The sequence below is a fragment of the Calonectris borealis genome, chromosome 17 (genome assembly GCF_964195595.1).
Source record: "Calonectris borealis chromosome 17, bCalBor7.hap1.2, whole genome shotgun sequence".
NCBI lineage: Eukaryota > Metazoa > Chordata > Aves > Procellariiformes > Procellariidae > Calonectris > Calonectris borealis.
The window spans coordinates 11,775,846-11,793,980 of record NC_134328.1 but is presented as its reverse complement, the minus strand read 5'-3'; the positions used below and the strand labels follow the sequence as shown (position 1 = coordinate 11,793,980).

Below are 18,135 nucleotides of genomic sequence, written 5' to 3'. Positions count from 1 at the left end.
TATTGTACAAGCATACAAATACAGGTGAGGCTGTTAAAAAGGAATAATTTGATTCTTATATTTAATTATTAACTTAGTTGTCCAGTTGTACACTGTGATGCCACCACTGATTACACTGAAGATATTCTGACTTCAGTGAGAATAGGACCAGCCCTGAATGTTTATAGAGTTAAATAAGATCTCAGATCAAATTCTTATAGATACATGTAAGAACTTTATAAGTTATTTTTATTTTGAGGGCTTGTAACTAAAGGAGATATTCAGTATGTTCCTTAGTGGGTGCCAAAAAGCTTATTTTCAGAAGTGTCTGAGTCTCAGGGAAAGTCAATGACTGCTATATTTAATCTGAAGTCTATACAACTGCTGCCGAAATCAAGCCGTGTTCTTTTTGTAGGAATAATAAGAAAAAACCCCAGCATTTAGGTGAAGAATCAGGCACCACACATACAACTTATCTGACATACAGCTATGTGATTTTAAAAAAACAGCTCAACAAAACCGTCTGAGGTTGTGCTTTAAATGTTAGGAAATGTAAGGAGAGTAGAAAAGGAAAAAATTGTGAACTCTCTGTAGTATTTGGTAAATAGTTTCCAGAAAAACCTACTTCCAAAGCTTGCACGTGGGCCTTGTTCTATTGGTAACTGCAGTCAGTGCAGTCAGTCTCTACTGAAACAGGATCCAATTTATTTTTTTTCTTTTTATGTGGAAATATAAATCTTGGACTTTAATCACAAAAACACTTAAGGAGGAAAATACTGTGTCTTTTTATTAAAAAAGAAGTCGTCAGAACTACTGGTTAGTTAAAAGTGTTAAAAAATACTCGAGAAAAAGCTTCCTTAAATCAAACAAATCTCTCATTTTGCTTTTAGACCTTCCTGGAGAGTGCTCTGTTTATACCATTTATTTTAAGTGTGAGAACTTTATGTCAGATCAAACCATTAGCAACTCTCCAGGGAGCAAACAGCAAAGCGCCCGGCAGGGCTCGGGGCCGCTGTGACGAAATACAGTTTCTACACTTTTGCATTTTGCCACAGGAAGCGAGCGATGAGGAGAAATCAGCCAGCGAGAGGCAGATAATTTGGCAACGAAGGGAGCAGCTGAGCCCTCCGGGGTGGCTGTTCCGCAGCCGCTGGGGAAGGCAGGCTGGGCTCTCTGGGCATCCCGGGAACCCTCGGGCTGAGCTTCGGCAGGCGGTGTGTGGTGTGGATCACGCACCCAGCAGGCCAGGCTGGCTGCATCCCTGGGGTCCCTCTCCGGGTTTGGACTATTCTGTGGATTGCAATGTGTACATGGATGGGCATTTCTTCTTTCAAAGTTTTGGGAGTTCGTCCGTGGTCCCATGCCCGTGGTAAAGCCAAATTGAGGGGCTTTGCTGGCCCTGCTGGTGAAGACGCTGCTTTGGTTGAGGGATGAACGACTCTTTTCTTCAATTTACCAGATTGCTTCCCTTCTCTGTTTTGAACTACAGAGTAATTACATCCTTTGAAAAACTTTGCTACATTTATCTAATCCTTTGCACCGATAATGTTACCCAGTGCGCTGTGTTCATTCAGTGAAGAAGTGTTTTACTGTCTGAAATTGTGCTGTATTGGCGTGAGGTTTGTGCACATGCTTGTGTTTTCATTTCAAAAAGTTTGCCCTGCGCAAATAACTCTTAATACCTATGTAAGCTCTCGTGTATCTGCAGTCCTGACAGCAGTGGGTGGGCACCATCCTCCCTGCTTCTGCAGTTTCCAGCCTTGGAGAGGACTATTTTGTGCAAGTTTCGGTTCCCACATCCTCAGCTCTTCAAACTGTGATGAGGAAAATAAGTGTGGGTGCTTTGGAGAGAGCTGGCTGGCCAAATGGCCTGTTGTTTTTTCCTTTTATTACCAGTTGCTAAGAAATGTCTGAAGGAAGCTGGCAAGCACACATATAAATGGCTGCTAGGGTCGCCAAGGTGTGGCCTCAGAGGAGAGAGGTGGCAGCTCCCAAGGTCAGGAACAGCAGGGGGGTGTCCCAGGCGGGTACCAGCAGTGACTTGCAAATAGACAGCGAGGCACTCGTGACATGGGCTCTCCTGGGCATGGTCTGTGCAGGGACACATCTGTGGAGAGTTTCTCTTGCCTTGGAACCTCTTGCCTGGTTACTCCGCTTGGTTCCTCTTGGACTTGGGAAGTCCCGTGTTTTGCAATCCCAGCACACAGAGTGGAAATCAGGTGTCTTGATAAGTGGTGGTGCCTCAGAGCGGGGGTTTCACCCGCCCGAAAGTTCGGTTGTTTCTATGGCTGAAATACAGTGCGCTCTTTTCATTGGTTTTATTTTTTCTGCAGTTCCTAAGCTGTGGGCGAGCGCTGTGACACCAGGCTGCCAGCTTGCAACAGCAGCATCCCAGAAATACTGGTTAATCACTAGTTTATTAGCTTATGGCCTTAGGCAAACCTGAAATCATTAACAGCCCATTTGTTGGGCTAATGATTCTTTTTTACTAGATGTACAATTTAATATATGGTAACTTGCATGCTTAATTATGCTCTTCAAAGCTTCTTTTGAAGGAATTTATTTTTCTGCATGCTTGTATATAAAAGGGTTGGGAGCTGGCTGACTTTGCTTGCATGCTACTCTGTGTTAAAATCTAGATAGTTTATTTAAGAAGATTTTAATTTAGATATGGGTATTTCCTCCTTTGCTTGTTCTTTCAATATTTTTATCTTTGAGTGCTTGAAAAATAAATAATGATGAATTACCAACATTTTTAAAACGGCATCATTTTATGCCCCATTGTATCTTGCTACATTGTTTTGGACAAGACGTAAACCCAAAGTCCTGATCAACAGGGCCATTGTGGCAGCAGTTTCCAAATGAATGCGAGTCTTGATCTCAGTGTCCTGGCTGCGTTCCAGCCTGGTTGATTTTACTCCACGGCAAGTCCCACTCTGTTCTCGCTAACCTCAGTGGGAACAGAGACAGACCACTGTAAAGTGCTGCTAATCCCACGTGCCGTTTGCATGCAGCACTTGTAAAGCATTCTGGGATCAGTTTGGATGAAAAAGGCTATGCATGTAAGATGTTTTTCATTGGCATCCCAAATCCGGTAGTATATCAATGAAAGAAGGTTATGAATTTGTCAATCGGGATAATTTTTCTGAGCTAGGCAGCTGATTGAGAAGGATAATAAACATGAATTTGATTTTCTTTCTGTGAGCTCTAGTGTCCCCTTCATGGAGATTAAAAATTTCCCAGTACTGTTTTCAGCTCCACAGAGCAAGCAAAAGATAATCTCCTGCTTGGATATACTCACACTATTGCAATCCAGTAATAGGATCGCCATACAGTTTTGACTTAACAGGCACTGGGAGAGGATAATCCTGTTTATTCGGTCATCCAAAACACTGATGCTCTGAGATAATCAGTGGGCTGCGAGCAGGGGAGGAGGAGGGACGTGTGAGGTTCTCTTTGCCCGGGTGGTTCATCTGGTCAGGTGCTTAGCACTGGGGAATGGCTTGATCTCATTACTGCAGCCCCGACAGAGCATGGGAGAGTACCGAAACCCTCCTCACAACACAAGCCCCGGGGAAGCCAACCTGATAAAATAACAGCCTTTGGCAGAGTCTGATCCAGATGTTGTGTTCAACAATTCTAAAAAATTTTTCTTTTTGTGATTGATTTAATATAGAAAGACTCAGATGAGTGTCTGAGTGGCCACATCAGGTACTTTGTACAAAATGCTTTGGCTACCAGGTGGCAGTGATTGCGTCGTAAATGGATCATCTCCCCATACTCACTCACATTTGGAAAGTTAAATAAAGCTAATGTCTTGTACTTGGATCCAAATTTGCTAAAAGTACAACTAATGCAATTTTTGCTAGACATGAGACACTGCTTTTTCATAGGATATTGAATATTTGTATGCGGCCACTAGATCTCTGTGAATGTAAAGGCACATTCTGCAAATCTCTTTCCAAAAAATACAGTCAGTAAGACACTTTCCCTAGTGATCTAGAGCTACGCCTTGAGACTGGGCTGTACAGAATCTCTTGAGAGGGCACGTTAGTGAGCTTTCAGAGCATTTTCTTTTTCTGTTCTTGCGATCATTAAAGCTTTCACACTTCATATTATATCCCAATTCCTTTATTGGCTCGGGTTTCTGTGAAAGGCCCTATCTTCACTTCTATTTTATCTCAGTTAATGTGCCTATTTAGCGATCAGTACTTTCCTATTGTAGGTATTTTTGTATTTGTAACATTAACTTTTACAGCTGACATGAGCCATGGATTAACTTCAAATAGTGATGTTGACTTGGAAGCCTTATTTTATGATCTCTGAGCTGTCATAGTCCAGATGACAGGTTTATAGTTTGGGAAGCTAGTAGCAATGGCTGAGCAATTGCTCACTGGTCTTTATAACTAATGTATTGTAGCTAGGTGCAACTCCTCACCATGGTGACACTTGCAAATATTGAACACACATAAAATGATTCATGGGACCCAGTATAATGCTAACTTTAATTAATATTTTACAAGATACTAGCTTTATTTAACTTTTGAAATGTGACTGGATATGGGGAGATGATCCAAAGGACAGAATGTTGCTATTTAAAATCTATAGGCACTCACATTTGTATGCTTGTTTTTAAAATGAATTTTTTTTAAAACAAAAATTTTTCTTCTTCTTTCTCTGCTGACAGTTGTTCAGGGAAGTGGCTCCTGTGGATTTTGTGTGTGTGTGTGTGTGTGTGTGTGTGTGTTGAGTGATGAGCTCTGAAAAGTGGCGTTCTTGCTTTCCTGCCTTCCTCCGTCTTTTTGCATTCTCATGCAGTCAGGATCGCAGGGCTGTATTCTTCCTGGAAGGGCTTTAGGATGCCTTGTGCAGAGAGCACCGTGCTGTGGCACAGCCCTGCTGGGAGGTGCACAGCATCACTCTCTCTGCTGTAGGCAAGCACTGACGTACCCCAACCATCAGACCCTTCAGACTCAAGATTTAGCCATTTTCCCTTGAAGAAATGACGTATTTTGGGCAAGTAACACCAGATTCTTTACTAGAGTCGGCAGGAAATAAAGGAGTATGGTGACTGCAGACCTTTGGGGCTCTGTGGATCTCTTCTAAAGAAACAGCAAGGGTTAACCAAGATTAACAAGCCTTCTGGCTGTAAGTGGTTTTGTGAATACATGAAAAATCTTGTAGGATTTGCAAACTGGAAACGACTGATGTTATTCAAAGGGTTGAAGTGGTTTTGCTAGGTGCTGGTACTTCTTAAACCAGCCCCCAGGGAGCAGTAAAGCGGCACAGCCTTAATTTGGTTTCCTGAGTCACTGCAGGGACAGAGCGGGTTTCCCCTCAGCCTCTGAAAGTTGTGTACCCTGCCTGGCCACAGTTCAGTCCTTAGGAGACTCTGGGCAGCCCATCTTGCTGGAGAGGACACTGTAGAGGTGGCTGTCCCTGATCTTCTTTCCACCCAGCAGGGCCATGCGGCCAGCATGCAGTGAGGACCGAGCGCCCAGGGATGCCCGTTCATGGGCTGAGCAATGCCAAGCCTCCCTCCGCCCTGCCTGCCCAAAGCTGCTGTTGACACAGAAAGCTGCTTTTGTGGCACCAGAATCAGTCTCTGGCTGGAGATGAGCTGAAGCTGACGCTGGGTAGGTGATGCTGGAGATGTTGATCTGTGAATGCTCTGCTTCTAGGAGGTCCTTTCTAATGCTCCAGTTCTTTCTTCTTCCCAAACACTATGGGAAGTCCAAACAGCCATGGCAGCAAAATGTTCCCATAGGAAATTAGCCACAAGACTGTACTTCGGAAGTGGACTGCTGTGATCAGTTTATTCCAGATTTCCATGCACTTTAATTGGAATTCATTGGACCTAAGAATCAATCTACAGACCAGGAAAAAAGTTTTACCTGACAGAGGATGCATCAGCCCACCTACCTAGATGGTGGTCACACCATCCTTAGAAGTGATCATAGCTAGGTGCTTTCCCTTTGGTTATGTCCTAACAATCTGAGATATCACTTCACATTCATAGCCATGACCTCTTATAGCAATGACACAATGACCAACAAGGAGGAGGCTTGTGAGTGCATAGCTTCATGATGTGGAAACCCCTGAAGAAAAACTGTTTCTCAATGCTTAGGTTTATACATAAATTTCCCTTCTAAGATTTCCTTTTGTAATTTTTCCAACTATAACTGTAAAGAAGCAAACGTTATCAGATCTTTTAAACTCACGAGCATTCTTCTGCAAGCAAGAAGAAAAATGGCCCATCATCACTCCTGTTTGTCACATGACTCAAAGAAGTGCCCATTAGTTCCCAACCATTTTATATAAAAGGGAGAACAATGAAGACACTGACAGCACTTTTATTTGTCTATACTGAATCCTGCAGAGGTGGCAGAGAAAAAATCCTGCATTAATAAAATAATAAATTGCTCTTCACGTTAACATAAAATACCTTTACAATGATGAAAAGATTTGGGTTCACTCCAGTGTGGTTTTCCCTGCATGGTTGGTTTTTGCATTTCTTTCAGCTTGCTCTTTGTAATCCATTTCCAGTTGGGGTTTTTCTTTCCGAGTCTGACATATAGCATGATGTTACAAATTCTGGCCTGTGATAGCTTGAGGACTATGTTTATTTGTTTAGACAAAATCTCTTTCCTCTCAAGTCTATTTTAAATGCCATGGAAACGTTCTCTTAGTCCTAAGGTTTTGTTTGTCATTGTTAAACGTATGCTCAAGGTCAGCAGTGACCGAACCATCCTTTGCAGGAGGCATCTTCCACAGTCCAGGGATGGCTTTGGGAAGTCATGAGGGGATGATAGAGAGGAGAGGAAGATCAAGGGATAAGAACTTTTTCTACATGATTTGAAAGGTTTCTTTTTCTTTGAAATGTGTACAACCAGAAGTAACCACGAGGCAGGAGTTGAAAGCTGAAACTGCAGCACTCAAGCCTGGCCCAACGTCAGGGGACAACCTCTGGTGAGTTTTGTTTCTTCCCTGGCCTCACGGCTGGGAATATGCCATGATTTAAAACCACTGTAGCATTTAACTGCCCCATTACACAAAGCAGAAAGCGGAGTGACTGACCTCATCTGCTAGAACAAGTGTTTTAATGCTGGCCAAAGTTCAAATCAATCAAAAGGTCGAACTTGTTTAAGGCAGTGAGTGATAAGAGAGGGATGGCTCAGGAAGCTCATTTCCAGCCGTTGGAATAGAGCCAGCCTGGCTGCAGGAAAAACTCCAGATAGCAGAAACCCTGGAAAACAGTGACAGCTCAGAAACTGAGGGCTGAGCCTCCCCTTGCTGGAGTCAGTGGCTGGAGGGAATTCCCACCAAAGTCAATAGAAGAAAACTGGACCCTGGGGAATAGGACTTCAGGTAATTCTCCTGGCAAGGCCTGGTCAGGAGTCAAGTCATAGTTTCTTTAATTCGGTGAGGTTTTCAGTCAGGTGGTGGAATGGACTGTTAGAGGAAAATTTGATTTTCTAGCTGAAAGATTTCTCCCTGTGAAGAAGGAAAGACCGAGGTTGCATTTGTAATTAAGCGTGCTCATAGCATCACAGCTCTCTGAAATGCAGATCTCTGGTGGCATCTCCCTCAGCACGGGCATGGTGGTTAAAGAGAGATGTGCAAAACTTCTGGTCATTAAGAGAAGTTTGAGGTAAGCTGAATCTGCCTGAAAAAAGAGGACAGTTTATCCCCCTTGGGAGGGATGGGAGGGAAGAGGAAACTCATACCTTGCTCAGCTGAGACTGGAACAGGCCTTTTTCCCCACACCATCAGAGGCAGAGTTTTTCCCTCCCAATGTTTTCTTCTGTTCAGGGGAGGACATGGGTTCTGTGGAAAATTTACCTTCTGGTTCTATGTGGGGCTGCTCAGCACCAGCAGCTCTTCGGAAAACCCTTTCCACAGTTTTTACTGGCTGCTTTTCCAAGGATCTAATGGCTTTATTTAAAACAAACCAAAAAAAAAAAAAAAAAAGAGAAGAGGGAGTGAGGACTTCTTAGAGTATGTTCCTGCCATTTGAATTGTGATGGGGGACATTACTGGGGAGCTAGAAAGCCCATTAGCCTCCATGGCACATGGCCATGCTTTCGTAAGCTTGCAAGGGATGGATTTTTTATATATACTTTTTTTTTTTGTCAAAGAAAGCATTCTCCAAGGGCCAATTACAGAAAAAAATCCCTGGCCTTTTTGGCAGAATTCCCTGTTACTTACACAGCCAGGATTTTCTGTGCTCCAGCTCTTGTGTGTGACCCACGTTCTCAAACGTCCAGGGCCAAATGAGGATCTTTTGGCTCAGGGCTGAATCTGACCCTTTTTCTTGTATGGAAAAGATGTAAACGATTCTGTGGGTGGATGAAGAAAGGTGATACTTGGGATGAGAAAAGGTGGCCGAGGCCGCTGGCCTAGCATTAAGAGGAAGGATGGGTTGAGGACCGAGCCACAGACCTGCTGTATCACCAGGACCACCAATGCAGGACCACCATTGCTTGTTAGGTCCGATGGGAAGTGGGGGAAGGACCACCAGACCTGAAGGGAGGCTACAGCAGCTTGGGGCTGTGCTGGTGGATGAACAGCAGCTCATTTGTGTTACCACACGTTACTCTTATCTCACTGAAAGTGAACAATAACCGAAAGCAACATGGCTGCCTCTGTGCTCAGTTCTGCAGAAGCACTAACACGGTGCAGGCAACAGGCATTTTGTGATGTTCTGGGCCTCTTTCTGTTGATCGTGGTCTTCTCAGCAGGGAGCAATACCGTGCCCCCAGGTTTGCCAAGCCGGTGGCCACTGCACAGTGGCGGCACCCCAAAAACATTGGCATGGCGCTAAGAAGTACAGGGTCTCCCTTAGGAAGGCAGGAGGCATCACAGACCTCGGACTTGGCTGAAGAGGAGGCAAAAGCACCCTGCAGTCCAGCTCCAGACTGCTCAGCCCAGGGGGGTGTCTGCACATCCCGTCCCTCCAGCCTCAGAGGTGAGGTCTGCTCTGCTTTTTACTCGCCCTCAACCTCATTGTTGGCAAAACCAGTACCAGCAGCGACGCTGCAACAAAGAATGGTTTTTTTCTGAGCTCTGATTCATGAAACCAGATGTGCCTGTGCTTTTTTTAAGCTCATTTGAATGTATGCAATGGACTTCTAGCTTTGCAAAATCATCAGTTACCAGATGTCTTTTAAATTGTCTACCTTGCAAAATCATCAGTTACCAGATGTCTTTTAAATTGTAAACCTCTGTAGCCAGAGGGTAAAACTGTGTCAAAACAGTCACTGATAAGAATTTATATTACACTTAAAATACACTATGATTTCCTCCAGCTCTTTCCCCTGAAAAGTTCTCTCACGGAAATTTTATGGCTCACAAAAGATTTGTCACCCACCCATCGCTATAGTTTCAGTCCCAGATTTACTGATAAATGCTTTTAATAATTAACAGTTGCAGGGACTCTGTACCTTTGTCTGACAGATATCTCATCTCTCTGACAGTAGAGAAAAGGCCTATTGTAACTGGAAGAGTCATGAGGGCTGCATGCTGGTGGAAGGTACCCGTGGTGGTACAGTCTGGGTCCAAATGCAGATCTTCCCCAGCGGTTGAAGCTGTTCATGAGCAGAATTTTGTCCTGGGCCCAGTTTTGAGCTCGAGGTAGCCAGAGGGATGCTTGCAGAGTTCCTAAGGTAAAGGAGGTTTTGGGGCTGTATGGGGCTGGGAAGGAGCTGTGCAAATCGAAAGGACGAGCAGGTTGGGGTGTGACTTTCCTTCTTAACCCAGCTGCCCAAGGTCTCATCCAGCCTCTGTGCTGGCTGCCAAAAGCTCATACTGAGTGGCTATTTTGGGATAAAGCAACACCGAGCGTTACTTTAGAGATGTTTGGAGAGAGACTTAATAAAATCAACTAATAAGGTTTGACGTGCTGAAGATTAGAAAGAGCCATTCCAAACATCTGCCCTGACCTCGGAGGTGGGAGGCTCAACGGAGACATGCGTGTCCCGGGGCTGGGAGGTCCTCTCCTGAGATGGCTGATGGGACACGGCCCGCCGCTGCATGCTGCCCAGACAACTCACCTCTTTGCAAAGCCATCTCTGAACTGGGAGGGCAAACCAGCAGGATAACCTGGCACTGGCTGTTGGTCTTGGACAGACTGCCCAAGAAAAAAAAAAGCAGCAAAAAGCCAGCTCTAAGCTGTTGTGTTCGGGGGCTGGGAGCAGCCAAGCTCTCCGTGCAGCAGGCAGCTGGGGGTGGTAACTTCAGCAGTTGTCATCTGTAAATCATCCTGTCCCTCCATCAGAAGGCTCACGTGGCTCGCACCGGGGGAGCGGGGGTCCCTGCCGACGGCCGGGCCAGCTCCGCTGAAACAGCAGAGCCACCGCCGCGCTGCCCTCACCGCTTGTTACGGGCACAACTGCGAATTGCTTTGGGCTTTCAGCTTCTGGTTTTGTTTTGATGATGTTGGTTTTTTTTTTTTTTTCCTTTTTTGTCATAGGACCAGCCCAGAATAGAATCACGAGATTGGTGTTTGTTACTTTCCAAATAATCTATGCACTGTTTTTAGTGCTGACACTGTATGAAAGGCTGTGTCACCACTGCGCTCATGTTTCCATGTGACACTGAAGCTTACTGTTTTTTCCCATTTCATAACTAATAAGTGAAATGAGTTTGACAGCCTTGGTTTCAGCTTTAGCTCATTGGTTCCCATGTCGCAGATAGGCTCGGTTAGCAGCAAATTCTTTTCAGGAGAAGAGAATTACAGTTCAAGCTTGAAATGTGCTAGTGTCCAATGCAAAGTTTTAAATTCTTGACCAAAGTTAGATAAAGCTGGCTGAAAGTGTGACGTTTGAAATACACTATCTATTTATCTTTTCCTTCTGACCAAAAATACCTAGAGTGGAAGTATGTGCCTTATTTGCATCTGAGCAGAGAACAGTTGAGCTCCTCTAAAGAAAAGAGTATTTTAAATTTTAAATATTCTGTTTTTTTTAAAATCTGTGCAGCTTTCCCTCTCCCTATATGTATATATATTATCTATATTAAAAAAAAAAATTGTATGTGTATATACACGTATCTTTAAAGAAAACAGAATGGTTGGTTTTCAAGGTATAGGAAAGCTTATTTAACTGGTAATAAGAAAAAAATGCTAGCTCTCCCACAGTAGTCATTAATAGCTCCGAGTTCCAGCCTGAGTACAGATGGAGCTTTGATATTATCACAGTTTTGCAGCGAGTATGTGCTGTATATCCTGCTGCTAATCCTGTGGTGGAAATCGGCTCCTCCTAACACCTGGTGCCAAGACACAACCATTTGCCTGAACCTGACACAACCGATTTCAGCTACAGCATATGCAGCCTCGTGGGCTGGATTTGGGCATATCCCAGCTCGGGAAGTCAATGCCGGGCCCTTTCTCTGACTTGTGCTGTGGGCTGAGGTCCTCCTGCCTCCCCGTGTAAAACAGCTCCTCCAAAGCCGCCGTTCTGGGCTGCCCTCCTGGGTCGCTTTCAGCTCAGCTATTTATTCAAGCTCCGTTTCTCTATGTTCGTTCAGGACTGCTCCTCCCCTCCGGGCACACAGAAAGAGGATTTGTTTTTAGACAATGTTTTTAGTTATAGCTTCCAGCAGGATGAGCTATCTCACATCACAGCTTGGGCGAGGGAGGAACGGCATGTGAAATACAGCAGCTTCTGGGATCAAATGAGGAGCAAGTGCCTGCGGAGCTGGGAGCCCCGGGCTTTCCGGCTGCGGCCCTGGGCTTCGTCAGGACGATGCTGTTTACCGAGCCTCCCCGACTGGCCGTGGCTGGGCAGGGAGCGCGAGTGCTGTAAAAACTGAAGTCAGATGTAGAGTCCCGATGGTTTGGGCCACTTTGCTAACTTTCTGCGAGCAGGTCTTGTTCTTTAAGAGTTTTCTAGGAGCTGAATGGAAGACGTTAGGGGGTTTTAGAGGGGCTTTTTTGGTAACAGTTTGCTAAATTTATGTTTTAGATCTGAAGGGACCCTTAGCCTGACCTCTGGTACATAACATAGAGTATTGAATTTCATGCACTTAACTCCCACAGTCTGTCCAAGAACTGACTGACCACAGTGCTTTCCTAAGGAAAAAAAAAAAAGCTCTTAAATGCAGTCATTTCAGCATGGTGGAAATGTTTCTTATTCCTAATAACATGCCAATAGCTAGGAGTCATGTGGATTTTCAAGAAGGCTCTCTGACAAAGATGTGACCGAGGCTCTCCCTGCCTTCCGCTTGACCCCATTATCCTCCCCAGATTGCACTCTGCCTGCTGCTGCCTCCTCTCCTGGTCATGCTGGAGGTTAGAGAGACATTAAATAAGCTAAAGGGGCAGAGGGGGAAGAGGTATCCATTTTGGGAATAAGGAAGGGGTAGGCTGAAAGCAGGGATCATTTAACCCAGCTCAGCAGCAGCAGGGTTAATCTGACCTTGCCCTACATTTGGGTGGGAAATTGTCAGCTCAAAACATGTGTTTATTATTCCACACAGATGTTTGTAACGATGTATGGGCTGTCACTGCTGTTCCTTTGCCTTGCAATAGTGCCGCGACACAAACCCTGGGCTGGGCACTTCACCGGTGCAGAGCAAAAGAGGTCTCAGGCTCACAAGGTAATTGCTTATCTTCGTCCATTAATTTCCCTTTTTCTTTTTCTTTTTTTGCAGTACCCAGATAATATAGTTTCTCTCCCAGACTCAAAATACAATGACAAATAAATGATTTCATGTAACCTCCTGAGATAGGGAGAACCGAGATAGACGCCTGGGGTAATGGAAGACTGGGGGATTCGTGTGGGGGATGCACAGAGCTGGAAAGCTGCAGCATGGCTTTTCTAAAATGACACAGCCAAAGATACTCTAGAGATTATCCTCCAAAACCTCAGTGGTCAAGGGCCTAATGACTCTTAAATAGCGGTCAAATGTCTGCTTATTATCAATCACGTATCGCCCGTTCAACTGCATTAATGAAAGTTCCTTGATAAAAGCTGCCTTATCATCCGGAACTGAGATACCCGGTCTAATGTGCTCCCGCAAGGCTCGAGGAGACGCTCCTCTCAGCAGCAAGAGAGACCATGTCTGGCCCTCCTGAATTAGGCTGAGTCAAATGGTCGGTCAGGCTCTCCAGAAAGAAGCAATTTCTTTCACCTTGTGGTGTTAAAGGACTGCTTTATCCATGTGCCAGAAAGGATTCTGGCTGCCTTGCAAGAGTTTAGGGTCCGAGCAAACACACCTTGCTGGCCATTTGCAGCGGCCTGGGCTGCAGGCCACCGCAGCAGCACGGGGCAGTGTCACTGCGCCCTGAGCGGATAGCACAGGGTGTTCGCTGTACATCCATCTGCCATAACCATGTACCTCCTTGGGTTGAAACTGGTATTTTAAATTGTTGATTACGATTTTTTCCAGATTTATTACCTGCTTTTATGTTCACTGTTTGGCTGCCTGCTCCCCCTCCATCTGCCAGCCCTGTAATCCACCTCCTCTTATCTCAGCACAGTTTGCTCCACCTCTTGCTCATTTTCATTTTATTGCCTAGCTAATCTCATCCTCCTGCTTTTCCTGACACTGCTCCCCCCTCCCCATCTGTGGAGATTAAATCACTGCTCCTTTTGTTTGGTGCCACTCAAAATTCCCTCATTTCACTCAGGCTTTGGGATGCTTCCAGGCACTTTTGCTGTTATTGCACACATCCGTTTTCCTGGCACAAAAAGGCCCGTCAGCATCTGATGGAACCGTTAGCGAGTCCTCGTTTCAGCCAGTTCTCAGAGATGTCCTGAATCTGCAATGGAGCTGAGCTCAGCCTGAGACACGCACAGAGCAACAGAGGCAGCTGTGTGTCCTGGTCACTACAGGAACGCCGGCTGGACGCTTAGGACAGCTCTGTCAGGGGCTGGCACCTGAATATTAGTTGAGAAAAATCTAGATCTAAGGCATGGGCTAGAAGATCTCCAAGCTACCAAAATGTGAGGTTTTGGAAGTGTGGTTTTCTCATATGGTTAGGTAATGTATCGGTGTAGTCAACCTGTCATCCCTGTTTACAGCACCTAGCGGCATGCCAGTGTTCGTGGCCTCAGAGGTCTCTCATTCTGGTGACTGCTGATTGTTGCTGAGGGTTTTAGGCCCAAAGTTGAAACTGGCCTCCCTGTTCAAGGGTGCTAAGTGCATCCTGGCTTGGGGTCACAACTGCAGGTACGGGTGGGGACACTGGATTTTCAAGCCACGTGTTTCTGGCACCCTCCCGCCCCCCACGGGGTCACACAGCTGAGAACAGTGCTGGAGACTCTCCTGCCGGTATTTCCTCCACCTGTGTGACTGTGCAAGTCCACGGACTTCAGTGCTGTCAATGTCGGCTCAGAACCGGAACCAGCAGAGCCTTTAACCCCCCGGCAAACCCCAGATGATTTCAAAACGGCTTACAGCTGAGGGACCAAGTCCATTTGCAGGACTCCTCGCAGCTGCCAGGCTGCTGTTCTTCCCCGCTGTGAGCACCCACGCGTGTTTGCTGCCAGGAGCTGGGTGAGAAGTCGTCTGTGGTGGGCTGACCCTGGCTGGATGCCGGGTGCCCCCCAGAGCTGCTCTATCCCTCCCCTCCTCAGCTGGGCAGGGGAGAGAAAAAGTAAGGAAAGGCTCCTGGGTCGAGGTAAGGACAGGGAGAGATCACTCACCAGTTACCGTCACGGGCAAAACAGAGTCGACTTGGGGGAATTAGTTCAGTTTATTACCGGTCAAATCATTGTAGAATAATGACAAATACAACCAAATCTTAAAAACGCCTTCCCCCCACCCCTCCCTTCCCCTTAACTTCACTCCCGATTTTCTCTCCCCCCTCCCCGCCAGCGGCACACGGGGACGGGAATGGGGGTTGCGGTCAGTTCATCACACGTTGTCTCTGCCGCTCCTTCCTCCTCAGGGGGAGGACTCCTCACACTCTTCCCCTGCTCCAGCGTGGGGTCCCTCCCAGGGAAGACGGTCCTCCACAAACTTCTCCAACGTGAGTCCTTCCCACGGGCTGCAGTTCTTCACAAACTGCTCCAGCGTGGGTCCCTTCCACAGGGTGCAGTCCTTCAGGAACAGACTGCTCCAGCGTGGGTCCCCCATGGAGTCACAAGTCCTGCCAGCAAACCTGCTCCAGTGTGGACTCCTCTCTCCACGGGGCCACAGGTCCTGCCAGGAGCCTGCTCCAGTGCGGGCTTCCCACGGGGTCACAGCCTCCTTCGGGCCTCCACCTCCTCTGGCATGGGTCCTCCATGGGCTGCAGGTGGGTATCTGCCCCACCATTAACCTCCACGGGCTGCAGGGGAATCTCTGCTCCGGTGCCTGGAGCACCTCCTCCCCCTCCTTCTTCACTGACCTTGGTGTCTGCAGGGTTGTTTCTCTCGCATATTCTCACTTCTCTAAGTGGCTGCGATTGCGCAGGTTTTTTTCCCCCTTCTCAAATATGTTATCCCAGAGGCGCTACCACAGTCACTGCTGGGCTTGGCCTGGGCCAGCGGCGGGTCCATCCTGGAGCCGGCTGGTGTTGGCTCTATTGGACATGGGGGAAGCTTCTAGCAGCTTCTCACAGAAGCCACCCCTGTAGCCCCCCCGCTACTAAAACCTTGCCACACAAACCCAATACAAAGCCCTAAAGTCTTGATTCAGATAAACCCCCTTTGAGCACATGGAAGGTACTCCCCTAAGTGAGGACCACTGCTCTTTGGCCCTAATTGTTGAGTTTAGGTATTCATTTTTAATCTGTTTGGTTTTTATCTCTTGCCTTACTTCTCAACTTGCAATGCCACTGTGATGCATTTGCTATATCTCCCCTCACTACTTTTATCTGCAACATGTTTTAAATAAGTTTAAAGAGTACAAGAGCTAAAAAAAAAAAAGTCAGGCAGCTTAAGATAAAAGCCAGCAGCATGCTTTTAAAAATAGACTGGGCAGCCCTGCGAGAGGTGCCAAGTAAGTGGGTGCGCAGGAGGGGAACGGAGCGGGCTGAAGAGACACTGTTTAAACAGAAGGTAAATAAGTGGCAGCGGGAGCTGCAGTTCATTTTGTTCCCTTACGTGTTGCTCAGATAATGCAACATATCTTCAGGCAGGCTGGTTCTAAAAGTGGGTGCAGCTCTTGGGTTTCACTGGGTGACGCTCAGGCTGCGGCGCTCGTACGGAGTCTCCCATGAAGCGTCTGTGGGAGCGGCGCGAGTGCGTGCCAGTGAAATGGCGTTTAGTGTTTCAAAACCAGCAGCAATACTCGGGTCTCAGCACTGGTACTTTATGAAGATGACTTTTGCAGTGAAGCATGTGTGCCTTTGTATTACACCAAGGTGCCTGATGCAGAAGGGGCTGCCTGTAAATCCCTGAGGTCAGGCAATGTTTTGTTAAAATTCTCTTTCCTGCTGTGGTTGACCTGGGGAAACAGCAATCGTCTGACAGTGACCATGGCACTTAATTAGTAAGTCAGGTTTGAAGTGTCCGGTTCAATGAGTAATTTCACAGAAGAGTTTAGGATTGAAACTGGTTTAATGTAACAAAACAATTGTCTTGAAAGCCTCCTTGGCATTTTAATGGTGTTTTTCTTTGGTCTAAATATACACGAGAAGTTGAGAGGATGTGTAAACCTGAGCAAGGGATAAAAGGGACCAAGAGAAAGAATCAAAGATCTTGTCCAAACTCCACGCTATTGCACAATTGTGTGAGCCACCGGCTTCCCTAGGATAGGGCATCATCCCAGGGGGCTGCACGAGTCACCACTCCTCTCTCACTGCTCCAGGATGAGCGTTAGTGTCTTTCTTCTTACCCTCCTCTCTCCCGCCTAGTTGAGCTCAGCTCAGCTGTGAGAAGGATGAGTGTTTGTTAACATTCAGTGGCCGTGGCAATGATCAACCAGCTCTTCCTTGCTCCCGAGAAGACTGCGTTTGAATTCAGCACATGTTGCTCACTGGCATGGAGAATTCTCCATTTCTTGGCTAAATGAGTCTTCTCAGGCTGTCCCTGTTCTGTAAACAGCAAATTCAGGAGAGAAAGGGCAGCAGTGCTCTTTGGCCAAACCATGGTAAGCAGTTACATTCTCATAGAGAAGGCGGCAGAGAGTGCTGCCTTCCTCCTGGGAATGGAGTGTTCCCCTGTAAGGTTGGTGTCTGTTGGGCGAATTGTTGCCTACAAGGTTAATTAGCTGTAGAAAATGAGCTAAAATACTTGGGAGTAATGAATCATAATGAATTGTTACATTTGAGGAGTGACAAGCTAAATTCATGCATGTTTTGGACTTGTTTTAGTCAGAATGGAAAATAGTGCTATGCATTTTTCTGTTGTTCTGCTTTCATTTCTAGATGTCCGGAAGTAAATCAACATGACCTGAGTTTGTAAGGTCTTGCGATGCTTGATTGCACAATGTTTAATCTCTCTCCCGAGTTCTTGAGCTGGTCTAGGAGCAGCCGCTCTTCTGGAATCCATACATTTGCCCCCACCTTCAACAAATGTGATTTTGACCTGTTACTGAGAAAACACAAAACTTCTCCAAACTTAAAGAGAAAAAAACGTTGTGTTGTCCTAATACTATGAGTGGTAGTGTTACATGGCACTTCTGACTGAGGTGTAGCACCCTCATCTAGGAAAGTACTGAAGTAGATTACATGATAGATTCACTTCCCATACCAAGGTGAGTCAAGGGACCTATTGGTAGCAAGACTCATCAGATCCTTCAAGCTTTTACTGTCCCCAGAAGAATCTCCAGAGTTTTTCTATGGAATTAGACCTAGCAAAATAGCAAGCTAAGGGGTAGACAGACATTGTAACTCTTGAAATACCTGGGAAGTAAGGATAAGCAAGCTACTCCTACCTGGAAGATAGCTTCTGGAATCTCAAGATAAGCTGAAGGACATTGTGAAAAAGAGGGTCTTGATGAGAAGAATTTTTTCTTCGTCCCCTTCAAGAAACATAATGTGTCCCTGGGTGAGCTAAAGCCTGACACAAACTGTTGTGCTTGATTTGGGTTTTTTTGTTGTGGTACCAAGGTTCAGCTGGTTCAGAGTTGGAGGAGCTGTGAGCTCCCAACAGTAGGAGGATTTGAATTCACAGCCTTTCTTTTAAATAGATCAGTGGTTCCAGGAGAGTGAGTGGGACTGCTGCAATGTTTTAAGTTCTTTGCTGGATTGATGCCTCTGGAAGTGTTTGGAGAGATTTAACAAAT

General features: G+C 46.1%; 1 protein-coding gene across 1 annotated transcript in view; it reads left to right on the top strand.

The window, feature by feature from the left end:
• Positions 1–18,135, top strand: part of LOC142089918 (uncharacterized) — a 35,523-nt gene that overhangs the window by 9,645 nt on the left and 7,743 nt on the right. The window contains exons 3-6 of the mRNA XM_075167062.1: positions 78–135; positions 1,035–1,193; positions 7,218–7,347; positions 12,457–12,576. Of these exons, the coding sequence (XP_075023163.1) occupies positions 78–135; positions 1,035–1,193; positions 7,218–7,347; positions 12,457–12,576 (467 nt within the window). The remainder of the gene's footprint in view (positions 1–77; positions 136–1,034; positions 1,194–7,217; positions 7,348–12,456; positions 12,577–18,135) is intronic.